The sequence below is a fragment of the Chrysemys picta genome, chromosome 4, assembly GCF_011386835.1.
Source record: "Chrysemys picta bellii isolate R12L10 chromosome 4, ASM1138683v2, whole genome shotgun sequence".
Taxonomy (NCBI): Eukaryota; Metazoa; Chordata; order Testudines; family Emydidae; genus Chrysemys; species Chrysemys picta.
The window spans coordinates 110,651,533-110,679,047 of NC_088794.1; the positions used below are offsets into that span (position 1 = coordinate 110,651,533).

Consider the following 27,515-nt stretch of genomic DNA (forward strand, 5'->3'; position numbering starts at 1 on the left):
TCAGTCAACAAATGACTTAGATCTCTTGCAAAATATTGGTTTCTTTTTTGAGCCATGCTCTGCCTGGCAAGGTGAACTTAGCCTGTTTACCACACTGAACTCTAACAACTATTAGCTTTTACTTCGGTTGCTCTGGTGAGATTATCTCCTTTCCTTGTGTATGCTGTCGTTATACCTCTAAGGTTATCCAGGTGGCAACACTGCTATCATCATTCTCACTACAATCACTTGTATGAAGATTATTCACCCATATTTATCCCTTCCTATTACTAAGAACTTGTTTTTTATGTTTAGGCCCGTACTTATCTTGTGTGTCCATTTGCACTTTCTGGGCATGAACGGTAGATTGCCTGGATATGGCCTATTTTCCTCATAAGTGACTACATGTTTCACAGCTAAATCAACGGTCCCTTGCCGTGTGTGATAACTTTGCATGATATGAATAGGAAGTAACATGGGTGCAATTCTGTTTATTTTATTAGCAGGTAACTGAAGAGAGTCTTCTTCTCTTTTGTTTTCCAGTTCAGCAAAGTATTTAAGCACATGCTTTAAGGTTTACAACATTTAACTTTAAGCATGTGCTTAAGTGCTTTGTTGAACAGGGATGTATTTACTCATGAGCTTAAATGTTTTGCTAAATCCGGGTCTGTCTCTAGAGACATTACAGTACTGTATATACCTAGAATCCATGAGCTATGTGCCACACACTGTTCTGCATGCTACAGGATGCCATTATGAGTAGAACTAAGACACTCCAAGCTGCTCCAGTTTTTAGGTATGTCAGCAAATTGTTTAGACACTAAAGCAGCGTTGCAATAAAAAATGAGGAAAGGGGGCAAAAAGGAAATACACTATGACATCTTGGTGTTCCTTTAGGAGTCAATGCACCTTCCCATGACCAAGCTAAGAAAGCCTTCCAGCACAACTGACATTCTGGAATTATTTGCTACTCATCTTTAAGGAATGGGGGTGGAACTCAAACAATGTCCTTAGAGAAAGAACACTTTTGTCCAAGTGAATTACTTCAGTGTTTTCAAGATGCGATTTAATAAGAGCAGGTATAATGCTGTGAAATATTGGCAAACAGGCAGGATACAGAAATTGGCGGTTATGTAAACTAGAGTCCTTATTTACTCAAATCAGAGGTGGAGTGAGCTATATGCCATACAAGCATTTGTGTGCACTGATTCACTTACCGGGGAACTGCAAAGGGAAAGGAAAAATAGGTTTCACCCTTTTTTGCTTCTTTATGATTTATAAGAAAGAGTTGAAAAGTGTATTTTCAACCTTTTTTAATTTAGTAATCTCAGGAATGTCTAGTCTGGTCTTTCTTGGTTCTACTAGTAGCCTCACTGGGATTCGCAGAGATGCATCTTGTCATCTTTTTCAGTTGTTAACCGAAGGAAGGGAAGTGTTGAATCTTAACTATAGCGATCTTTCCCCCGCAAGTATTCCTCAGGCTTTTGAGTAACATAGGCATTGATAAAAAACAAACAAAAGTGAAGAGTTTTAAACAATCTGGATGTAACCTAATTTTTAACTCAATTAATCAGTTTTCACTTAGTGAGTAGCTGCGATGATAATCTTGCCAGTTCTCTACAGGACCATATTGCTTTCAAGGCTGAAAAGACCAGGATTTCTAATGTAAGAAACATTGAAAATATGAAATTTCATTTTCAGATAAATCATTTCTACTTTCTACATTCAACATAAATAAGCAAGAAAGAATTACAATCCCCTTTTTGCCTTTGCAGATTAGATCCAGGTTGATAATTGGCCAGATTGCCAGTGTCAAATGATGGTTTCTTGAGCGCACACATGCTTGTTTAAGAGTGGTTGGCACTCTGCCCTCCTTAAACACTCTCCGCCAGCCAAGGATGTTGTATGTGCCTGCTAGCCTATACCAGCCAGGAAAGACACATGGCCAAAGCACAGGTTGTAAAATGAAGATTTGCCAGCACAAGAACGTTAACCCATGCAGAAAAGTCCTGGTCTTCATGCTCTGCAAATGAACAGCACAGCCTGAATCGCAGTGTTTTTCTTTAAAAAGCAATAAAATAAGAAATGTTGTTTTACCCAGGAAGTACTTGAATCAGCTCCTGGGAGAAAGCAGCCTGGATTAAGCCACTACATAGAATAAGACTTGTGCAGATGCTAGATCGTTATTACAAGAGGTAGCCATTTAAAAGAAGTCTCACTCTTCTCAGTGACAAATATTGGGTCAGATCGTGGCCCCGCATATGTGGTTGTGCAAGGATATAGTGTGGAGTAGGACACTGTTCTCCCCTAACACTTCCACTGCAGGGTGCAGCAGAAAGTCAGCAGGGGATGTTCATCTATTTCACCCCCCAGCCCAGGTGCACAGAGAGTGGGCAGAGAAGGGTGAAGAATGACTGAGCCTTGGCTAGTGTAAGTAATTTGATACAGATATGGACCAGCTGTTCATTATGAAGGGAGGAATTGTATCTCAGAGAGGCATAATTCCCTGCTCTTGGGGTAGAGCAGCTACACATTGCCCCTTGCTCAGCACAAGTTGTTATAAGCACAATCTAGCTAGCCCACTGTGCTTTTAACCAGAGAGCCATCCGCTTACTACAACATATTACAGAGGTTAAAAACTTGCAGATATTTCTTTAGAAATATTTTGCAACCTCTTGAGAAATAAATAAAAAAATAGAACTCTATCTTGCCAAGATTATTTTGGATATGGTATTTTTACTTCCATGAAGACTCTTGTTTCTCAAAAACCCCTCTAGACCTAGAATATACACTGATACATCTGCTAGTAAAAACACACAAAGCATGGTTCCTTAAGTAAGATATTATCTCTATTTATTTATAGAATTATTTGGCACCCATTGGCCAAATGTCGTTATTTTTAGGGATATACAGTATTTAAACACAAAATTAATGGCCAACTACTTTGAAAGAATTATTGGCCTCACTACGGTTATATTGTGTTTCCAACAGCTTTCTTCTTTTGGATCAGTAGCTTCCAAAAGGCAGCTCACCAAATAGTTAAAAACAATACTATTGTTTAGCGGTAGATAATTGCCCTTCTGTTTATTGTGCATGAAGTTGTTAAGTAGTGGTATTCTATCCTTAAATTATCTCAGTAGTATTGCCACCAAACACCAATAAAAATAAATAGAGTTTTTAAAAAATAAAGTGGTTCCTTGCTTGCTTTATTTCAGGCATGTTCCATCCATGGTTAGAAGTCAGGCATGACAGTGGTCTAACCCAAAATTTTTGTCCTTGAGTTAGAAATCAGGCATGACCATGGTCTACCCTGAATGTGATCTTAATGTTTTATACCACTGACAAATCATTAACATCTGTTAATAACCCACCCATCTGCTCTGTTAAATTGTTTTTTTTTTAAATCATATGTATGGCATGGATGTCTCCAACCCATGGCCCATCTAACCTTTCCCAGCTGCTAAATCCTCATTTTAAGTATTCCTTTAAAAAAATAGGATACATTTTAAAAACCACTCCCTGTTCCGTTGTCTCCAGCCTGCTATTCTATCTTCATCAACATCTGTTCATTTCCACTCCCCAATTCCCATTTTAAATACTTATTTTAAATATATATTTTTCTTGTTAATATAATCCCATGTCCTTTCCCAAACCCTACCCCTGTGCTTTCTAACTTCCTCTCATTCAAAACTATCCCCTATGGTTTCCTTTTAAATACTAATATTTTAAATAGAAGATTTACATGCAGAGAAGATTTTTTGGAAAGCCTGTTTATCTGATCAGCTCGCCTTCATATGGAATTGGGTGAAAGAAAATGGGCTCATGCTAATAGTCTACACATATCTGGAGGATGTCAACACAAAGGTGGGAGAAGAGTGATGTAGCATAGTAAAAGGGGAATAACTAGCAGTAATGGGATGAAATTATGTTATGGAAAGTTCAGCCCAAATATTAAGAAAAAGCTTTCTGGCAGAAATGTATTAGACTGTATAATAGCCTCCTGAGGGACATGGTGGGAGCTCTGTCATTTGGCACATTAAAAATTTGACTGGACAAAACACTAGTAGTTGTACAGTTGACAACAATCCTGTGCTAGCAGGTGGATGGACATGCCAATCTAATAAGCATCTCCCAGCTCTAGAATCTATGGGTCAAATTCAGAAATGATATATAAGGTGGTCTACATTGGATTCCATTACATTCAGGCTCCCTCAGACCTAATGACACCCACTCTGCCTAAAGGGGGCCTAAATTGGTTAATTTACACAACAGGGAGTTTGACAATGGTGTAAATTAAAGAAATTGACACTACTTCTACCTACACCTTCTTCCAGTTCCTTGGTGTGTAAGTTACACCAGTTTGGACCCCGGCCTACACAGGGATAGAGTGGGCGTCATCAGGTCTGAAGGAGTCTAAATGAGTCAAATGGGATATCATTTATACAACCCTTCACGTCACTTTTGAATTTGACTCTATGAATCCACCTAGCTGCTCAATCTCATCCCCTCTGATCAGACTCCCATTCCTCTCTTTTCCTCCATGATCACATTCTCTGTCATTGGACAAACCCTTGTATCAAATCTGCATTGTTGTGTGACTCAATACCATAATATAATATAATAATTAATGGAGATATCCCATCTCCTAGAGCTGGAAGGGACCTTGAAAGGTCATTGAGTTCAGCCCCCTGCCTTCACTAGCAGGACCAAGTACTGATTTTGCCCCAGATCCCCAAGTGGCCCTCTCAAGGATTGAACTCACAACCCTGGGTTTAGCAGGCCAATGCTCAAACCACTGACTTATCCCTCCCCACAAAAAATTACCAGCAAGAATTCATCTCTGTAAAGGTCATTAATGACACTGTCATCATATGTTAATTTGTTTAGAGCGAGAACTACTTATCTGGATCAAAGTGCTATACACAAATCAAATAAACAATCACAAATAAATAAAACACTGCTAACCAAATCTATTTTTTAAAAAAACTGAAAGGTAAATGGCTCAGGGGATTTGTAATGGGATATAGAGCTTGATCATAGCTAGTTCACTGGTTAAAACCTATCTCAGGTAGATAGTGATCAAAAACTGATATACCATCTGCCAGCTATTGTGTGTTCCACTTTAAATTAGTTTGGTAGTCTCAATATATTTCCTAGTGAAATGATGGTACTCTAGAACCCCCACTATAACTGGCATACCTGTTACAGTTGTAGTAGAGAGGCCAAGGACTAAACAGACTATAGAAACTGAACACCCTTCTGAACCCTAGAGGTGGTTTCCCATAAGAACGGCCATTTTGGGTCAGACCAATGGTCCATCTAGCCCACTATTCTGTGTTCTGAGTAAATTCAATGTTTAAAATTTTCCCAGTGTCCATAATCTAAAGTCTCGCTAATGGTAAGCCAGGTAAGGAATTTTAAAAAATACTGATTTGTCTTGAAAAAGTGTCCTTTTAGCATGCTTTCAATCTGTTCCCGGATCATCTTCAGTGAAGAGTACTTCAGATATGGGCCAAGTGTGCAAAAACCTGGCACTTGTGGTATTTTAAATAAAAGAAAAAGGGTGGCAGAGATAGACTGAAACAAATGCCCCAAATCCAAATATGGCCAGGTTTGATTCAGAGCACTAGATCTGGACCACTCCCTGTGGTTTTGGATTCAACCAGAGTCCAAAACTGCCGGGGGACTTCTCCACATTCAGGTCTGTGCTGGGGAGGAAATAAGTAAGAATAACTATCACTGATGTCTTGCCCTTAGTCCCAGTGCCTGCTCAGGAATCCCTTTCTTCTTGCCACTGTGAAAGCCTTTTAATCTGCTTCCCTTCCTCCCAAAAAGTTCACTTCACCACCTGCTAATGCTTCTCTCTCCATTTCTCCCAAGGGGGTCCCTTCACTTGCTTCCTACCCTCAGGGCTTGTCTTCATTACCCGCCTGGATCGGCGTGTAGAAATCGATCTCTCAGGGATCGAATTATTGCATCTCGTCGGGACGCGACAATCGATCCCCGAATCGACGCGCGTACTCCACCAGCGCAGGTAGGAGTAAGCGCCGTCGATGGGGGAGCCGCGGAGGTCGATTTGCCGCCATCCTCACAGCGGGGTAAGTCGGCTCGGATACGTCAAATTCAGTTACGCTATTCGCGTAGCTGAATTTGCGTATCTTAAATCAATCCCCCCCCCACCAGTGTAGACCTAGCCTCAGTGGCTTCCCTTCCTGTCAGTGCAAGGGGACTGGCCACCTGTATATTTCTAATATGCAGATATCTATTGAGGATTCTGGAGTTTTCATTTATTTTATGGTATTCCCCTGACAGCCCTAGAAATCTGGCAAGGACCCTTTAAAGGGGAAATGGAGATTATTGTTCTATTTTGAGCATGTCAGATGTGTGCAAGGGATATTTGGCAGATCTTTGCTGCAAGTCATAGGTGAATCAGGAAACTAAAACCAAGGGTGTTTTTTGTTTGGCCATTGTAATGGCAAAATACAACAATTGAGGATTTGCCAAACCCAGGGCAGAGTCTTGTGAGCCCATTATCTCTAAAAGGAAGTGATTATTTTGCTAGATTTATTTCAATTGTTCAGAAAAGCACCTATTATTGATAAAACCACACACTGAACAATAAAACTCCAAAACAGAACACTACATTTGAGTATTGTCCACATAAGGACCCCCACCAATAAAATAAAAGTCTCCCCCAGCCATCCCAACTCACTCATCCCACCCTGTCAGGGAAGGCTTGGGAAAACAGGTCCAATAACATGCACTGATGGGCATAAAATCTAGGCTCTTTCAGAGCAGGGGGAAGTAAATTATAGAATCAAGACCCTGTGACAGGGTGCTATTAGCAGCACCCTAATGACTGACATTGCTGAAGGCAATTATACACTTTCTGTTGGGGGATTGTGAGCACCTGGGTGACAATCACTGCGTTAACACGGTCATTGGGGGAATATAAGGGGATGAAACAGGAAGCAACTGGCAGCACAAGAGGAACTCAGAGTGTGAGCCTGGGCTGGGGAACTCAGTGTGCGTTTGTAACTGTGAAACCATCTCAACTGGCCAGGGAGTGAGGTTCTCCAGATAGCGAGGGAGGTGCCCTGTGACAGGGCTCTTCACCAAAAGTACCCTGGTTTAAAAAAGGCAACTGTAAAGCTCCTCTGTTTAATGACCACAAATGCCCCAGTATCACATGAACAGACGTGAAACCAGTATTTGTATAAACTATATACATGGTATGTCTTCGCATACAAACAGGAATCACTTTGCCCAGCACTGCAAAATGCAGCATCTGTTTAACAGTGCACATCAATACTGTTCTTCAGTTCAGGCCAGGATTTAAATTGGAATAGCAAATCTAGTTGGAACTATTAGTCCATGTGCCCTTATTAATTCCTAACAGATTGTTTTCCTTCTTACAAAGCACAATCACTGAGCTCTGGAGCACATCCACATCAAAATTATTGTTAACTTGAGATAAGTTCTTATTACATAAAACCTGGCCTGAAGAATCTGTAAGGAAACATTCAAACTATTTAAATGCTGAATCCTGAATGCCAAAACCAGAAGATCAACTACAGCATGCATGAGGATCCCGTGAGTGAGTATATCCAAGTTCACTGATAAATCAAGTAAGATACAAGTGAAAAGCCTTAAGGTCTGGCAGAAATAAGTTGATTAAGAACCTAATCAAAGCTGGTTGGTCAAATAACCTGAACTAAACCCAGGTCAACATGAACCAAGTAAATTATGATCATGTACAGATAGTAATATTGGGTAAGGACAATTCACTCAGGTATGTTAGAAAGAAATGAAATCAGATGACTATTGTTATCAATCTTTTACTCTAAGCCAAGGCTTTTCAGAACAGGCTCCACTACTGCTCACTTGAATGAAAAAGACCAGAAATCAAAGAGGAATTAATGATATAAAAGGAAGGAGCTCTTGCAAAACAACAGATGGAATGAGATCGGAAACACATGTAGTAAGCTGAACTCTTCTAATATGAGCAAAAATGACAGAAATTGGATCAAGAGGCAGGGGGAGGAAATCACCAGTAGATAAGTTTCTGACTAGGGCTAGTAGGAAAGTTCATATCTGGACTTGGATCCTCTTTTAACTTTTCCAATGATCGGGGGTTTTGAATCCAGGGTGTTGGTTTAGCTTGTTACAAAGATATCAGTCAGCCATGAAATCTAAATCACAAAATGGATCAAAACTTTCCCAAAATTTGTGGGCTGGAGTTTCAGTCTCAGGTTTTTGATGCGGGCCTTTGTCTACTCTTGAGTATGTAAGAGACAGAATGGCATTTTCTCATTTACACTGAGATGACTGTAACACGGCACCCTCTCTCACTGTCCTCTGATGCCACAGAAACCCCTCAGTGGCAACTTTGTGTGAATTTATTTATATTCCCATGACCAACACCAGTTGCCTTGTGCAGCAAAGTATTTACAGTGATTCTTGTCCTTTAGCTCTTACCCACAGGGCCAGGGAAGAACAGAGGTCTCTCTTCCTCAAGATCTCAGAGCATACTGGGCTCAGCCAGCCCTGGTCCTCTCTCCTTACTTCTTCCCTGTGTCTTCTTTTCTACCCCGCAGTTGATGGCTAATTGGTTCCTCAGTTCTCCCAGACTGATCAGCTAATTAGCTGCACCTTCCCAATGAGCCTTCTCCAGGGGAGCTGTTTGGTGCCTAAGAGATCAGAGTGCTGGCTCACCTGTTAGCTTCCAGCCCTCTGTCACACACTTCCCCAGTAGTCGAACGCTGAGGTTCCTTTTCCCTCATGCCCTCCCTTCTTTAGAGGAGGCACCGAGTGTCTGTTTCCCACACTTCCCTCCAGGGGGGTCATCTCGTCTACACCCACAGAAGTCATATTTCATAGAGGAGGAACACCTCCATAATTCAGTTTCAGTCCCCTGGTCTTCATACCAGGGGCAATTCGAAGGTCTAATCTCCTCCCATTCACCCTTTTCATTTTGGGTCAGGGTGAATCCCTTCATCTCCTTTCTCTATGGTCTCTTGTTCTCCTAGTCCTACCAACATATCTCATAGTTCCTCCTCTCAAGGCTATAGTAGCAAACATTCTGTGGACAGCCCATCCTCCTCTATAGTTTTGGGCTTCCTTCCCCCCCTGCTCCCCAATGCCTGCTTGGCCAGTTCTTCCCTTTTTCCATTTTCTCCTCAGGAACATTCATTTCCCTCTTTCACCCCATGGCTTGTATCTTGTCGTCTAGGGTTCTTCTGTTCCCCTACTTCGAGCCATTTCTTCATCTTCCTCGGTGGCTCAGTTCCCTTCTGCCATGGACACTAGATGCCTACTTTGTTCCTAAACAGGAAGGAGTTCCAGTTCATCGCTAATACCAACAGATGGGGCAATTTATCCACAACTCCAAGCTGTTTCTATCTCAACTTAACCTGGACCTCTAGAGATATCTTGGCCATTGGGTAGAGTCTTCTCTCCCCGTGGATGCACTCCAGACTCAGCCTTTCCCTGATAGGATCCAGTGTGACTTTACCACATCTTTCCTAGCCAATGAACACCTGGCCACTCTCAAGATGGTTGCCTTTTGTTTTAATAAATATGTTGGAGAAGGAAGTTCCCACCTGAGATTATTCTGAATCTCAGGAAACGCTTATGATAATGGTTTGGATTTTTTGTGACAATATTTTGCAATACGTTTGCTGTATTTAATAATTTTCTATTATTGTACAATAATAATATGATCATTTATCCGTAGCAGGTTTTGGAGAAGGGACAAGATATAAAAATATGTTCTTGTAAACTATAAACAAGCAATGTGCTCAGTGGAGTTATTTCCTGCTAAATGTACATTTGAAAATAATTTTGTTTCATTCTGCATTAGGACACCAAAGAAGATCTCAAATCTGAGGAATTCATCTAAGTTACTATACATAGTGTGACAAAGTTCCTCCTCTATCTTGGTGGGTCCTGCGCTTATTGGCGGATTTTCTTGCCTCAGAGATTCACCATGTGGGTTGGGGAACAGCCCAGAGACCTCCCCCTCTGGGAGAACCCACAGTCCAGGTCAATTGGGAGGTTTGGGGGGAACCCGGGCCCACCCTCTACACCGGGTTCCAGCCCAGGGCCCTGTGGACTGCAGCTGTCTATAGTGCCTCCTGTAATAGCTGCATGACAGTTACAACTCCCTGGGCTACTTCCCCATGGCCTCCTCCAAACACCTTCCTTATTCTCACCACAGGACCTTCCTCCTGGTGTCTAATAACGCTTGTGCTCCTCAGCCCTCCAGCAGCACACCCTCTCACTCTCAGCTCCTTGCGCCTCTTGCTCCCAGCTCCTCACACTCGCACCACAAACTGAAGTGAGCTCCTTTTTAAAACCCAGGTGCCCTGATTAGCCTGCCTTAATTGATTCTAGCAGCTTCTTCTTAATTGGCTCCAGGTGTCCTAATTAGCCTGCCTACCTTAACTGGTTCTAGCAGGTTCCTGATTACTCTAGTGCAGCCCTTGCTCTGGTCACTCAGGGAACAGAAAACTACTCATCCAGTGATCAGTATATTTGCCCTCTATCAGACTCCTGTACCCCACTGGTCTGGGTCTGTCACAATAGAAAGAAACAGAAAGTTCTCTCTCTCTCTTTGTTATTTTAGCCCAGTGCATTCCACTTCCTCTTCCAAAGGAAATGATATACCCAGTTGGAAGACTATTGCTGTACTTTCCAACAAAAGAAGGCCTAAACAGCCCATGGTGCATTTGTTAATCTCACAGCAAATCTTTTGTTACCTTTTTTTTCTTAATTGGATTATCCTTATGGAAGATAAAGCAGTCAGTAGAATAAATAAAGTATTGGATCCCTATAGTCTCTCTGATGGCTACAACAAACTTTCATTAACGTTGATAAAAGTTACTTGTATCCTGTGGGTGGGTGGGGAGTGAGGATTCCAGTTCCTAAGAACTTCTAGATAGTGATCCTGTCAAAATACAGAAGGTCAGGTTTTTTTTTTAACTAAAAAACCTTGAAGATCTCACTTTAATGGAAGACTGGTGAACTGACGGGTATCCTAGTCTGAATGAATAATCACTTTTGCTTCTCCTTCTGCTTAGCCTTGATTGAAGGGAGGTATCATACTTTTCACTCATCAGAGTTACCAACATGTGGCACAGAAATGATTTTGTAATGCTCACTATTTTTGAGCTAAATATAGTAAAGTGTTTTTCCAACTAGAAAGCTGTAGTTTGTGCCAGATTAGTATATGTGTTAGTTCAAACAAATGTACCAATATCATAACTTCACAATGTTTTATTGTTGGGAAAATGAACACTTGTGCAACATCTGACAGAAACTGTTTGAGGGAATTTTGGGAAGACAAAAGGAAACCTGTTAATGGAAAATTGTTTGGGGGGGATGAGGATTTGGGCCAAATATATAAAGTTAGGCCGAGCTGTAACTGGAGGTCCAAACTTACCAGTGTTTGAGTAGCTTTATGTCCAGTGTTAGAGTTTTGGCTCATCCTCACAAACAGGTTTGAAAGGGTAAAATACCTGTACAAAAGTTTCACTTTCCCCACTCCAGATCTTCTAATGGAATCCTGTCAGCATAAAGCTGACGTGTAAAAATTGGTGAATTAGGCCCAATAACGTCCAACTACGGGGCACCACCATGAAATTTCATCATTCTCAGACATACCATCTTAAAGAAATGGTACATCCAAAAACAACATTGCAACATTAGAAGACAAAGAGTTTGTGACTAGAGCTGGGTAAACAATGCAAAATAAATAAATAAAAATTAAAAATTATGTTAATATTTGCTCGGATTTATAAGTGAATTCAATTCACATTCCCTATGCTTGCTCTTTTTGTTCACACCCTCAAATATTTGTGCAGTTGAGTTTTACTGGCATCAGTGTTCCTGGAAAGCAAATTTCAAAGTTGCAAGTGAAAGTATTCACAGAAATTGTGAACTTTTGATTAGGGTGCAAGTATTTGCTTTGGATATGGTTGTGTATCATCCTACCAGGGAATGGAAACCATACCTTGTTCCTTATCAGAGCAATCATAACTGTATGACCCAAGATGTTTGCCCAGAGATTAGCAGATTGGCCTAACAGTTGGTTAAAGCCTAGTATGCAGAGTGTGGATGAAATTATGGACTCCAGAATTCTGGAGCACTTTCTACAAGGCCTTCCTGAGAACGCAAGTGTCTGGGTTGGTTAGGAGGCTTCAATTCAAAACCCTGGAGGCGAATGTCAAACTCACAGAGGAGTTTGAGGAAGCAGATTTTCCCTGACAGGTACATTGTCCATTTAATAAACCTGAACTAGAAAAGAAATTCAGGTTTATTAACCTGGGGTGAAGCCTCACCTTTCAACTGGCGATGCTAGCACTTTACTACGGTCAGTTTCACAAATAGTTGGCACTAGTAATGTCTACATTTGTTACGTTATGAATTCAGATGTCAAGCTCCAATAGCCAGAAATCCAATACCACAGATTTTTTTTCTTCTAAATGAACAATACGATAGAACAGAAATTTTAGGACAATTTTTTTTAAAATTGGTCACCACGTGTACTCTCAAAAACACAAATTTGTATGGCTAATGCAGGAAAATGGGGGCAAAGTATAGTTGGTGTGAAATAACCCAATTTTCATGTGCTAATTTGGGGAACATCCTTTTGTACTAACTTTTGAAAGCATGACCCATTGCAGCAGATCTCAAAAACATTTCTAAGGCAATATGGCACTTTAGTTTCAAATAAAAACATTACTTGAGATGATGAATACAGTAAGCAAATTTAAATGTTCAACTTTTATTTAATAGGATCTCCTTTTGCTATTATTTGAAGACAGTATTTCATAAAAAGTATTTAACACCTTCAGATGACCTCTAACCAGAAATGCATCATGCTATTCAAATTCTGTCTATTAAGTGCTGTAAAAAGCAGTAAGTAAACATAAATGCCATTAAAAGGAAAAGTTATCTTACTTGGACAAGTTCTAGCATTAAATTTTCTGACAGCTCCCAATTTGGACATTTTCCAGTGTCAATAAAACTTGTTCAAGCAGAACCTTACCTGGTTTTCACTACATCAAGAGGGTGCATGAGGCAAATTTCTACAAGACCTGTAAAATGATAAAGAAGAGAGCCCAATCAACATTTGTAAAAACAGCAGTCTTTTTTGCACTGACCCCAATGGTTTTCTAAGGCCTGGTCTACACTAGGAGGTTATGTCGAATTTAGCAGCGTTAACTCGAATTAATCCTGCACCCGTCCACACAACGAAGCTATTTATTTTGACATAGAGGTCTCTTTAAATCGATTTCTGTACTCCTCCCCGACGAGGGGAGTAGTGCTAAATTCGACATGGCCATGTCGAATTAGGGTAGGTGTGGATGTAATTCAACGCTAATAGCTCCGGGAGCTATCCCACAGTGCACCACTCTGTTGACGCTCTAGACAGCAGTCTGAGCTCGGATGCTCTGACCAGCCACACAGGAAAAGCCCTGGGAAAATTTGAATTCCTTTTCCTGTCTGGCCAGTTTGAATCTCATTTCCTGTTTGGACATCGTGGCAAGCTCAGCAGCACTGGCAACAATGCAGAGCTCTCCAGCAGAGGTGACCATGCAATCGCAGAATAGAAAGAGGGCCCCAGCATGGACTGATCGGGAAGTCTTGGATCTGATCGCTGTGTGGGGCGATAAGTCTGTGCTTTCGGAGCTGTGATCGAAAAAACGGAATGCGAAGATCTACGAGAAGATCTCCAAAGCCATGACGGAGAAAGGATACAGCCGGGATGCAACGCAGTGCCGCGTGAAAATTAAGGAGCTGAGACAAGGGTACCAGAAGACCAAAGAGTCAAACGGACGCTCCGGATCCCAGCCCCAGACATGCCGTTTCTACGAGGCACTGCATTCCATTCTAGGTGTGGCCGCCACCACTACCCCACCACTGTCCGTGGAGTCTGACGATGGGGTATTGTCGATAGCCGCTTCCTCGGAGATGTTCACGGACGGGGAAGATGAGGAAGGAGATGAGGAGGATGAGGCAGTCGACAGCGCTTTCAACGCTGATTTCCCCGACAGCCAGGATCTCTTCATCACCCTCATGGAGATCCCCTACCAACCCTCCCAAGGCGGTAACCCAGACCGTGAATCAGGGGAAACATCAGTAGGTAAGTGTTTTAAACATTTATTTTGAACAGAATAGGAATGGTATCTTAACAATGGGTTTTTCATGATTAGTTTGCCCTAGGCGCTTTAGTTTCTAGTCCTTGCCAGTGCAGCTCCTGGAAAATTCTGTCAATATGTCCGGGAATAGAGCAGAAAACCTCCTGGGACATCTCCACGAAGGTCTCCTGGAGGTATTGTGAAAGCCTTTGCATCAGGTTCCTGGGAAGAGCGGCCTTATTGCGTCCTCCATGGTAGGAAACTTTTCTGCACCAGGCTAGCAGCAAGTACTCCGGGATCATTGCCTCGCAAAGCATGGCGGCATACGGCCCTGGTGCTTGCTGGCATTCACGCAGCATGCGGTCTTTCTCTGTCTCCGAAATCCTCATCAGAGTGATATACTCATGGTAAAAAGAAGAACAGGAGTACTTGTGGCACCTTAGAGATTAACAAATTTATTAGAGCATAAGCTTTCGTGGACTACAGCCCACTTCTTCGGATGCATATAGCATGGAACATATATTGAGGAGATATATATACACACATACAGAGAGCATAAACAGGTGGGAGTTGTCTTACCAACTCTGAGAGGCCAATTAATTAAGAGAAAAAAAAACTTTTGAAGTGATAATCAAGCTAGCCGAGTACAGACAGTTTGATAATAAGTGTGAGAGTACTTGCAAGGGGAGATAGAGTCAATGTTTGTAATGGCTCAGCCATTCCCAGTCCTTATTCAAACCGGAGTTGATTGTGTCTAGTTTGCATATCAATTCTAGCTCACCAGTCTCTCTTTGGAGTCTGTTTTTGAAGTTTTTCTGTTGTAATATAGCCACCCGCAGGTCTGTCACTGAATGACCAGACAGGTTAAAGTGTTCTCCCACTGGTTTTTGAGTATTTTGATTCCTGTAGATCTCTGATGATGCGCTGGAGAGGTTTTAGTTGGGGGCTGAAGGTGACAGCTAGTGGTGTTCTGTTATTTTCTTTGTTGGGCCTGTCTTGTAGGAGGTGACTTCTGGGTACTCGTCTGGCTCTGTCAATCTGTTTTTTCACTTCAGCAGGTGGGTATTGTAGTTTTAAGAATGCTTGATAGAGATCTTGTAGGTGCTTGTCTCTATCCGAGGGATTGGAGCAAATGCGGTTATATCTTAGAGCTTGGCTGTAGACAATGGATCGTGTGGTGTGTCCTGGATGGAAGCTGGAGGCATGTAGGTAAGTGTAGCGGTCAGTAGGTTTCCGGTAGAGATCTACAACCTATCCTGAAAGATGATCCTTTACTCTCACAGATCTTGGGAGACAGACCTGTCCTTGCTTACAGACAACCCCCCAACCTAAAGCAAATACTCACCAGCAACCACACATCACTGAACAAAACCACTAACCCAGGAACCTATCCTTGTAACAAACCCCGATGCCAACTCTGTCCACATATCTATTCAAGTGACATCATCATAGGACCTAATCACATCAGCCATACCATCAGGGGCTCGTTCACCTGCACATCTACCAATGTGATATATGCCATCATGTGCCAGCAATGCCCCTCTGCCATGTACATTGGCCAAACCGGACAGTCTCTACGCAAAAGAATTAATGGACACGAATCTGACATCAGGAATCAAAATACTCAAAAACCAGTGGGAGAACACTTTAACCTGTCTGGTCATTCAGTGACAGACCTGCGGGTGGCTATATTACAACAGAAAAACTTCAAAAACAGACTCCAAAGAGAGACTGGTGAGCTAGAATTGATATGCAAACTAGACACAATCAACTCCGGTTTGAATAAGGACTGGGAATGGCTGAGCCATTACAAACATTGACTCTATCTCCCCTTGTAAGTACTCTCACACTTATTATCAAACTGTCTGTACTCGGCTAGCTTGATTATCACTTCAAAAGTTTTTTTTCTCTTAATTAATTGGCCTCTCAGAGTTGGTAAGACAACTCCCACCTGTTTATGCTCTCTGTATGTGTGTATATATATCTCCTCAATATATGTTCCATTCTATATGCATCCGAAGAAGTGGGCTGTAGTCCACGAAAGCTTATGCTCTAATAAATTTGTTAGTCTCTAAGGTGCCACAAGTACTCCTGTTCTTCTTTTTGCGGATACAGACTAACACGGCTGCTACTCTGAAATACTCATGGTGACCTGCTTTGAATTAGGGGAATGTTAGTATTGGGACTGATTGCCTGCTCCTTTACATAACTGTAACCGGCGGTTTACAGCCACGTGGTGGAGGCGGGACAGGGGCAGCATACAGGGATCTTTCCCGGGGACAGCCGCGAGGGGGGTGGGACAGGGGCAGAGTTCATGCTGGCCGGATTGCCGGCAGCAGGAACTGGCCAACGCTAGGAGCATTGCTTGGAACGTGAAAGGAGGGCACTGCTATAAATTAAGCTTTAAGCAGCCAAAAGTCTACAGCTTACCATGTCCGCCTGCTAGCCGAATTCCGTTGTCCGGCCCTGCTTGTGTGATCTGTACAGCAAGACCCCAGGCACTCAATGGGAAGGCTGAAAATTCGACCTTGTACTGAGTGCGCATGTGATAGGTGCTGTGCATGGTCTTGTTCACAGAGAAAGACTATATTCATTGTTCGCAAAACTGTATCTTTCTGAGGAATTCACTCCCTTTTCCCCATCCCACAGCTGCGAGTGTCTCCCGAGCTACCCCGGCATCCCCCTCCCAGAGGCTGGCGCAGATCAGGCGACAAAAGAGAAGGACACAGGACGAGAAGTTCTCAGAACTTATGGGCTGCTCCCGAGCCGAGGCGGCACAGCAGACCCAGTGGAGGGAGAACATGTCGCAATACCAGCGATCACACAGCGAACGGGAGGACAGGTGGCAGCAGGAAGACCAGCAGGCGACTCAAACGCTGCTTGGACTAATGAGGGAGCAAACGGACACGCTCCGGCGCCTTGTAGATGTTCTGCAAGACCGGAGGCAGGAGGACAGAGCCCCGCTGCATTCTCTCTCTAACCGCCCTCCCCCGCCACAAAGTCCCAACCCCCCCTCACCCAAAGTCCCAAGAAGGAGGGGCGGCAGAGGCCGTGAAAACAGTCACTCCAACCCTGCAGACTGCTCAAGTAACAGAAGGCTCTCATTCCCAAAGATGTGATAAGTCCTTTCCTTCACTCCAAAAGAACCTCACCCAAGCCCCCGTCCCAGTTTCATCCCCTAACTGTGTAGTTGTTAATAAAAAATACGTTTGTTAATTACTGTTTCCATCATGTTCTTTTAGAGGAGAGTGTGTTTGAAGGGGGGAAAGAGGGTTGGTAATTGGAGAGGACAGTCACCTTTACCAGGGTACAGACACGGGGGCAGATTCAGCAGAAGGTCACACACACATTGCAGTCACTAGGCACCCTGGTCAGTCTGGGAGGTGGTTTTCATGTTCTGCGTGGGGGGGCTATGTGAGTTTGTGGCGGGGGAGGGCGTTGCAAGCTTCCAGAGGGCTATGGCCACTCGCTTCTGGACAGTCAGGGCTGCTCGCATCCGGGTGTCCTTGCGCTTCAGGGCAGGGGACAGCAACTCACAAAGTTCCAGGAAAGTTCCCTTACGCATCCGAAAGTTTCGCAGCCACTGTGATTCATCCCAGACCTGCAGCACTATGCGGTCCCACCAGTCCGTGCCTGTTTCCCGAGCCAAGAATCGCCGTTCTACACCATCAACATGACCCATTGCCACCATGATGTCCACTGCGCGGGGTCCCGTGCTTTGCGAGAGGTCTGTGCCCCTCTCAGACTTAATGTCCTCACCGCGCTGCCGTAGCCCCCTCGCCCGATTTCTCAGCATCTGCCTCTGAAAAAGGTGGATGATAAGGTGCGAGGTGTTGACAACGGCCATAACTGCAGTGATGATCGCAGTGGGCTCCATGCTCGCAGTGCTGTGGCGTCTGCACTGTCAATCACCAGAAGAGTGCTCGAACTGATTGCCCGCCGGCGCTTTCACGGATGGAGGGCGGGAGTGATGGTTGAATGACGACAGTTACCCAAAACCACCCTTGACACATTTTTTGCCCTAGCAGGCATTGGGGGCTCGACCCAGAATTCCAATGGGCAGCGGGGACTGCGGGAACTGTGGGATAGCTGCCCACAGTGCACCGCTTCCAATGTCGACGCTTGCCCCGTTAGTATGGACTCACAAAGTCGAATTACTGTCCTTAGTGTGGATACACACGTTCGACTTTGTAATATCGGTTCCACAAATTCGCTTTAAGTAAAATCGAACTACTCTCGTAGTGTAGACATACCCTAAGTGTGAACGTTAAAATAGAAAGCTCAGTACAATGAAGGAAACTGAGCTAAAAGCTGAGGGCAAAGTACAAAAACATATATTACATAGTAAAGGTGCTCTTCTGAAATATATTTCACACAGATTTAAAAAAAAATATTTATGGAAAAATAAGCTCTTTCCTCTCAAACAACTAAATAGATTAACTGTCAATGACCACTCAATAACAAGAAGACATACATAAATATAGGGGCTGAGTATTACTATTAGTATTAAAAACTCAATGTACTGAACCATTATTCCCAAGAACTATACTTATTCTTTGGTAACAGTTTTGATTATTTTTTAAATCGACTATTACCGGTTTCATCATTTGTAAAAGTGAGGGGTTTTTTTCTGTACCATTTTGGCCAATATAATGCAACACTTAGATCAGAGGGCAGACCAAAGATGTTGTTAGCAGTCACCGTACACACATTTTGAGGTGGTAAGTTTTGGTGATGAGCTATTCATGATAACAGGGGGAAAGTGGGGGTTACAAACTATATGCTCCATTTTAATTCCTGTTGCTCAGCATTCTATAACTGGGACACCTGAAAAAAACCACTGGCATCATGGACAAATAGAATTCAATGAATTCTCATTTTTCTTGGAAGGAAAATTAATTTCCTCTAAAGGAAAATATAAAGCTTAAGTAGAGAAGAAGATAGTCCCAGAGCATCACAGGCACGTGTAGTCATTCCCAGTGCAGATGCAATTACTGACCCTTGAAGTAAGAGCACTTCTCTTATCTACAAGTTGTTATACACTCTACTCTTCTAGCACACATCAGAGCTCCTTGACATCTTCTTGCCATTTTCTACATTCACCTGCTTCATGTCCATCCATATGCCTCCCATTCCAAACACCAACATACACCTCTACCCCAATATAACGCTGTCTTCGGGAGCCAAAAAATCTTACCACATTATAGGTGAAACTGCGTTATATCGAACTTGCTTTGATCTGCCGGAGTGCACAGTCGTCCCCCCCACGTAGCACTGCTTTACCACGTTATATCTGAATTCATGTTATATTGGGTCACATTATATAGGGGTAGAGGTGTACCAGAAACAACTGTACTGATCAGTCCACAACAAAAGTGCATTACTGGGATTTGAAACAGATTTGTGTAGAAGGTTGATACCAAGCCACTACGTTCCCTTTAAAAGCTCTTTTAAAATATGAAAAAATGGAAGGGTAAAAGTGTGTGCTCACATGCATGATATGAGGTGATTACATGTTTTTGGGAACTATGGTGTCCTGTCTTATTGAGTTTCTTTCTGATGGCTTCCACAGTTTCCCCGTGTTTGGCCAAAAATAACTAGTTTATATGTTTTAAAGTTTTAAAAAAATCAAATAAAGAAAGGATTTTCAGGACTATTCATTTTTAACATGATTTGAATTTCTCTGCTTCATCTATTTGCTATTTTAGTGACAAGCGACTTGCAAGCAACCTGTAATGCTGTATGCAACGTATAGCAGGAAGCTGAATGTAAAACCACCAATGTAAGGCTGTAGCTGAAAAGTCAAGCATACAAGTGTCAGGAAATTCAAATGTTAAGCTTTCTACAGGAGCCTTTATTCTGTTACACTATTCATGCAGTTCAGACTGTGCTTACATTTAACAAATAGCCTGTGAATATATTCTTCTTTACCAAGGAAATCCGAAATTAAAAATACTGAGTTGAAATGGGAGTTTTGCTGTTGACTTAAATGGAGCCATGATTCCAATCACCATGTCTTTGCTAATACTTTGCTAACATTAATCTAAAGACTTTACTTTTTGAATTTATCACCTTAAAATTGCATTAAAATTTGATTTTGCATTTAATTTTTTCTTTGCTGTGTTGTTGTTTAAAAACTAGAAAGGGAAAAAAGCCAGGTTAAGTTGTTCACACAGGGTGTCTTTCACTGATGCATCATTAACTCCTTAACAACCTTAATTTTTTAGGCCCTGCTTCATTCAGGAAAGCATTTAAGCATGTGGTTAAATCCCACTTAATTCCACGGAATTTAAGTATCTACTTACGTGCTTTCCTGAAAAAGACCTGGACACTGTAAGATCTAAGGCCCAGATACTGCTACCACTGACTTCAGTGGTATAGGACCTGGTCCCAATTAAGGTGTCCTTATACAGTTATTGGCCTCTGAAACTTAAAGCAATTCATTGTGTGCCAGACATTTTCAACCACTTTTACTTTCTCCAAAACACAAAGAGAAATTATTCTAATATCTATGAGTAAAAATTTAATTCTTCAGCGTTCACAACTCAAAGTATTAAACCAATTTAATGTAGCATTGGGCCCTGACGGTGCAGCAGACGCAGCATGGCTGGACCTGTCAGTGGGGCTATTTACAGGTGCAAAGATCTGCTTGCATGAAGTCTATTGTAGAATCAGGGTCTTGAGTTATTTTTTCCCCAAACTCTGAACTAAGCTTGGCTTATAATCAATGTTTCTAGCTTCAACTACTTCTGAGCTATTAAAATACAAACTTTCAAGTAGAACAAATCAGAAAAGTGTATTTTCTTCACACTTAAGTAAATAAAATTGGATTCAAACTCCAAACATTTTTTTCAAACTTCCCATAAAATCTAGGCATAGCAGTTCCTACATACAATATGATATGTAACTGAGCAAAACATTTAAACTATTAAACAAATAGCATGGAGGAAATTCTTTCCATTTCAATTATTTTGTCAGCTGCTACACCATGATATCCTAATTTCCTTGTGGTTAATATAGAAGTACAAAGAAAATGCATATCGGTACAGTATTATGGTATGGTATGACTTGTCCATGAAATTAAGGGTGATTTTTTAAAAGTGACCTTTTGTTTATCATACACCTGACCAACAATTCCTCTCTGTCCATTTCAGCTAAAAAAAAATTGTATTTTCTGTTGGTATATGTGTCTCAAAATATGAGAGATTTTCTATTTATATAATAATACCGCTAATAATTTAGGCTCCAATCCTGCAAAGACTTGAGTATATACTTAATTATAAGCACATGTGTAATTCCTTTGAGTCAGTTGCAGGACTGGAGCCATAATTCTGAAGTAAAGAAAGCTAAGAGGTTCAACCAAATGTAATCACAGACACACCTGTACACCCTCATATGATTAGAACTTCCATCTTTATATTTGTTTCACATTCGCATCCAAAGGCCCCTTCAGGATCAGATCTCCACTATGCTGGTGCTGTACAAATTAAGAGCTTAATCCTGCCCATATTTATGCAGGTATTCAAAGTTATTATGAACATAAATGGTTGCAGCATCAGGGCCTAATTAAAGAAAAGTTGAGACAACTGGTGTAATAAAAAACAGAGAAGGGACACAAGAAATTAAGACAAGGGGAAGAGTAATAGGAACATGTGGTTAAAAGACTAATTTAATTACATTGCACTGATTCCAAACTAGATTTTGTGGACTCGTTTTATTTACTTTAGATTTCTTTTAAAAAACCTGCACACACTTTATTTTATACTGTTACTTCGAATAGTGATTACTCCGTATTTCGAGATACAAAAGTATTTATTGTATTTCCATGAAATATCATTTGTTCAAAATCTTGGTCAAAGTATTAAACAAAACATCTTTTTAAGTCTGTATACCTACACCACGTTTTGAATATGCTGATAAAATAACAAGGTTTCCTCCCTTCTCAACTATAGCTCTATGGAAAGTTTATGGAACATACAAAACTTGCTAGATAGCTATTTTTATCTCAGCCATCAATATATCTGAATGTCTACATGAAATTAATATTCAGTTATTGTTTTTTCCTACTTTCTTCTCCCCTCTCCATCCCCTCCCCCACCATATAAGAATTTATTTTTCCAGGCTGAATTAAAGGGAGGAAACACAAGTAGTACATGCCCAGATCATTAATATATACTGGCAGGGACATGAAGTAAGAGTAGCAGCAGTTCAACGTTGTTTTTAATCATATTTTTCTGGAAAGCAAGAATCGCAATGTTATTCCTAAATCAGCTAGGTTGCTTATTCCCCCCACTCCCCACTTATTATAATTTTAATTGCTCATGCATGGCTTGTATTGCACTAAGCTAAGAACCAAATTACATGTCAGATGGGGGAACCCAGAACCCAGGTTTTCTGTCCTTATTCTGTTCCACCACCTGTACAGAAACTGCTCCACAGCTGCCAACAGGTGCTTTACAAGTAGAGCTGCAGAAGAGTGTCTAGCATTGGCGGGAAGGGTATGGCCTGTGACTTTTCTTTCCCTCCTACCCTTCCCCAATTTTTGATCTTCCATCTTGCACTGGCAGGAATGCTTGGTGGTAGGGGGCCAAGCATTTGTTCACCCTACACTGTTTTTACACATTCATGTCCATTTTGGGAGAAAACTGTACTGTGCCAGAATTTGGCTCTACTTTCTTGGTCCTCACAGGACAATTTTTAATTCAGGCATTTTTCCAGCAATTGAATCACATGAATTCCAAGTTCTTTGGCAAGAAATATGTTTTGATAACTTCAAGATTCTATTAGTTATCTGTGTTTCTCAAAGGATAAAAATCTTTCCTTTGTTCTCATCATTTTATTATGCACTAAGTTTTAAACAGCGCATAGGTAGTCCATTTCACCAGACAGCAGTCTGCAAAATAGCTAAGGATTGTTGCATAGTGTTCTAAAAAGCACTAAAAAGAGAGCAAACTGCAAGACTCCAATGGAACAGCTACAAACACAAGCTACATTTTTCCATTTACCATAATAGTCATGCAAATCATTACAACATCTCACTTGATAGCCTGCCCAGAAATTGTGGTGGCCCTACTAAATTACAAGCAATCTGAGATGTGCATAGGAATAAAATATATTGCACTTTGTCACAAAACTCATGCACATTAGCTGGAGAAAGTCTGACAGTGCTATGAATAACTAAAGTTGCTAAATATCCAATCCCATGCTGCAATGTAATCTAGCTATTCATACTAGATAGCTGCTGTTTACCAATTCTGATTCTACGATAAGATGGTATTTTAATACTGCTAGGGACACAGATATTCCAAAAGCATGCTCTGATTGGCCCGTGGGAACAGTTTAGTGATGTCAGATGCATCAGTTAACAGTGGTGCACAAATGGAATCTCATCAGCAAATAAAAGGGAATCCACACAGCCATTGTGTTAAAAACATCCTACTGATTATTTTAAAGGTTAGAAGCGACTCTCTTCAAAAGTTCCTGGTGCGCCTTGGCATCATCCTGAGGAACTGGCTGAGGGGACCCTGTGACAGACTTGTCTGGCGACGATGCATGCTCTGATTGGCCCGTGGGAACAGTTTAGTGATGTCAGATGCATCAGTTAACAGTGGTGCACAAATGGAATCTCATCAGCAAATAAAAGGGAATCCACACAGCCATTGTGTTAAAAACATCCTACTGATTATTTTAAAGGTTAGAAGCGACTCTCTTCAAAAGTTCCTGGTGCGCCTTGGCATCATCCTGAGGAACTGGCTGAGGGGACCCTGTGACAGACTTGTCTGGCGACGATGAGGACGATGCCGGTGCCCCTGGAATCTCCACGTCCATTGGTGGTCCAGCAGCTTGCTCCCCTGGTCCTCTTGGACCTGCAGTGTCTTACCCCCGAAGTCTCCAGCACTGGACGGGGACGGGATACCGAGGCCGCTGGCCTCTCCAAGGTTCCCAACACCGATCGGGCAGCCTGGGAGGGTTGGGTAAACCCCCAAGGGTTCCACTGGTACCATGGCACTTGCCACTATGTTTGGGGCCATGGGACAGGTTTCAGTGCTGATAATGTAGTCAGCACCATTGGTACCAGCGGAGCAATCAGTTCCGGGTGACCATGATCATGCCGAGCAGTGGCTTTTGTCCAACCGGTATCGGTCGCTGCGTCCCGAAGCCGACTTGTCCGAGCGAGACTGTCTTGGTCGGGCTCTCAGGGATCGATGGCATTCGGCAGATCTGCATCGGATACCCACCGATCCACGCCTCACGCTACTCGACCGGTACCGGGACTTTGAATGGGACCGGGAGCTACTACAAGCAAGTTGCCGGGAGGATCATCCTGAGTAGGGAGACCTTCCTTTTGGAGATGGGTGATAGCCTGGCAATCGGCAATCTCTGGTGCCCGATCGGTCCCGGGATCAGTCCCGGGCCTTTGAAGATGGTCGGGGCTGGTCCTGGAGTTCTTGCTGGATGGCATGTGCCTCAGAGGGTCTGCGCCAATCTATCGATGAGGTACACCTTGAGTCCCTCGATTGGTGTCCCCGGTGCGGGGACTGAAGAGGGCGCCGCTGAGCCTGCCTGTCCCGTCCTGAGGCGTGACAGCTGCAGGCGGGTGAATGCTGGTGGGACATCCCTCTCAATGGAGAACGGTACCGCTGAGGCAGGGACAAATGCATAGGTCCCAACGTGGGTTTTCCCTGAGACTGGGGTACTGCAGAAGCCAGTGAGAGCAGCACCAGAAGCATCAGGATCTCCTGAGCTGCTTGAAAGGCTTCAGGCGTCGACTGCACCTGAAGCTGGCCGGGGCCTGCACTGCTATCTGGAGTCGCAGGCAAGGCATGGGATGGGCTGCACTGCTTGACTTGAGCTGGGGCCCAACTTCCCGAGGGGGATGTTGAGCTGCCCGACATGGTCTTGGCTCACCCCCTGCCCTCTCCTTTCCTTGGTGGGAGGTAGGAGATCTTCCCCTCACAGTCTTTTTCGGCTTCTTGACTGGAGCCGTGGAGGGAGACCGGTGCTGGCTTCTGGACGGCACCGGGGAAGCACTGCGCATGGAGGCCACAGTGCTCGGTGCAGAGTCGGACCGCTGCTTCGGTGCCGGAGTGAGTGCCGACTCCATTAGGAGCACTCTTAGATGGATATCGCACTCTGTCTTCGTCCTAGGTTTGAAGGTCTTGCAGATATGGCACTTGTCACTTATGTGCCCTTCGCCTAAGCACCTTAGGCAGCTGGCATGGGGATTGCTGACAGGCATAGGCTGTTTGCAGTGATCGCAGGGCTTATAGCCTGGGGACCAGGGCATGCCCTGACCCCCGGCTGGGTCCCATTCGGGACCAACAAAGAGTTCGAGAACTACTACTAAGGGTACGTAAGAAAACTACTAACTATGTATAATTATTTTACAGGATTTCAAAGTTTGCAAGAACAGAGAAGGAATCAATGCTAGCCGAAGCAGCAGACGTTCCAGCACCATCACTGGCGGCAAGAAAGAACTGAGAGTGGGGAGAGCTGGTGGGCACCACTCCAGAGGGCGCCAGAGCTGGTCCCCTACTGATACTGTTGAGGGAAAAACTTCCGGCACTGGTGCATATGGCGAGCACACACACCTAATATGGAAGGGACATGAGCAACACATCTTGAAGAAAAGATGTGGTTCCACTCCAGTTCCAACACAGCACATGCCTTTTCCCTACTAAAAACTGTTTTCATTCTGGATGGATACATACCTTTCCCAAATTGGCTGTTAAGATGTTTTGTAATTTATATTTAAAATTAGCAAGCTACAGACGCCAACGGCAGTATGTCACTCCATGGTATGCACTATTTAGTGACTGTTGTACATCTTGGATGATTTAATTCCCTTGGCCTTTATCCTTCTGCTTTGCAGTACACCTGAAGCTAGCACCCATATAATGCACAACCTGGAGTAGTTTATTGCTGTATTAAAGGGGCTGTGAACACTGTGATTATCTGACTGTCTCAGTCTTTTGGATGATATCATATTTACGTAGGATACCAATTCCCAATACCGCTAAGTTACAACCTCATCAGTATAGAACTACAACAACAAAATGCTCCTATACCCATTATATTCATTGAGTAGGGAAAAAAGCAAAAACAAATAAGTGGGGAACATAGATAATAGAAGTAGCTGGATTGTACACATTTCAAAAATGTAATTCTTTATGCTTTTGGGCCTTCTCTTGGGACAAACTCTGGCTCTGAACTCTGCATACACTCTAAAAGCTGTGGCCAGGAGGGAAGTGTGGGGTACAATTGATGCACATTAATATTTGCTCCTCAAAAAACTGTAGTTGAACCCCCCCCCCGGGCTTTCTGTGCATTGTACTCTGTAGGGGACGCTCTAGTGCAGATCTGAGAGTTCAGGGAGCATCATCCATGTGTTTTAGTGCAGACACCCCGTTTAGTGCAGAAGTCATTACACCTCCTCCTCACTGTGTGTTACTCATTTTCCTGGAATAACATAGTCACCAAGGAAACACAACAGAATGGAGATTGCTCATAGAAAATGTGGCAATAAACACGCCAGGCACTGTATAGCTGGAACACTACGTATTTATCTTGGCCTTCGTAGAGATACAGTTACAATATAAGAAATGATAATAAATATTTTACTGTGTACCTTACATTTCCTTCTATGAAATATGTCTGGCTCAAAAATCAATCAATCAATCAATCCTAAGGAAGTGTGAATTGTATTGATCTTTCTTTCCTAAAAAATGCAACAAACAAACAAACAAAACAAAAACAACTGTTACATATTTCCTTCTTAAAATCAGCTTACTTGTTGGCTAATGCAAGTTATCTGACAAGACAAATACTTCCAGCAGCCTCTAACTGACTGTAAAAAGCATTGTTTGGAGAATAATCAATGTCTGAAACACTAGGGTCCCAGCAGTCAATCTTCCATTATGAGTTCTATCCAGACTACATTTTTTTCATGGCTGCTGGCCCACTGCATCTGTGCAGACACATAAAGCTTTAACCTGTTCCCTCTCAGAAGCAGCCATAAAATGCCATTTTCAGCTTTATAGATATGGCTGTCAAAGCCCACTCCATCCATATATTGTGTCTTTCCCAGATGTAATATGTGTTAATTGGGCTCAAAAGAAAAGTGTACAGGGATGCTCTTAGCATGTTGGAAAAGATTTACATGACATTCACCTTCATTTTAAAAAATGACATTTACTTTAACTCTTGCCCATTATTCTGGTTAGCAGTGTGGTTTGGGATTAGCTAATGGGACCCTGGAGCTTCTGGCAAACATTTAATTAATCTTTTAGGTAATAAGCCGAATCAATCCTTTCCTTAGAAAAATGTGTAAAAGTGGAAAGTTCTTTTAAAAAATGCTCCGTAATGGCAGTTAGCATTCAAGTAGAATGTTAT

General features: G+C 42.6%; 2 protein-coding genes across 14 annotated transcripts in view; one reads left to right on the top strand and one right to left on the bottom strand.

The window, feature by feature from the left end:
• SLC25A21 (solute carrier family 25 member 21) overlaps positions 1–27,515 on the bottom strand; it is a 378,608-nt gene that overhangs the window by 126,335 nt on the left and 224,758 nt on the right. For 12 of the 13 annotated variants that reach the window (XM_065593323.1, XM_065593325.1, XM_065593334.1 and 9 more), the window contains one exon: positions 13,031–13,079. In XM_065593323.1, the coding sequence (XP_065449395.1) occupies positions 13,031–13,079 (49 nt within the window). Of the gene's footprint in view, positions 1–13,030; positions 13,080–26,751; positions 26,843–27,515 lie in introns of those variants that run through there. The other variant, XM_065593330.1, reaches the window with a different exon arrangement.
• Positions 13,400–17,280, top strand: LOC135983167 (uncharacterized). The gene is made up of 2 exons (XM_065593335.1): positions 13,400–14,128; positions 16,773–17,280. Exons 1-2 carry the CDS (start codon positions 13,726–13,728, stop codon positions 17,240–17,242), a joined length of 873 nt encoding a protein of 290 aa, XP_065449407.1. The 5' UTR covers positions 13,400–13,725; the 3' UTR covers positions 17,243–17,280.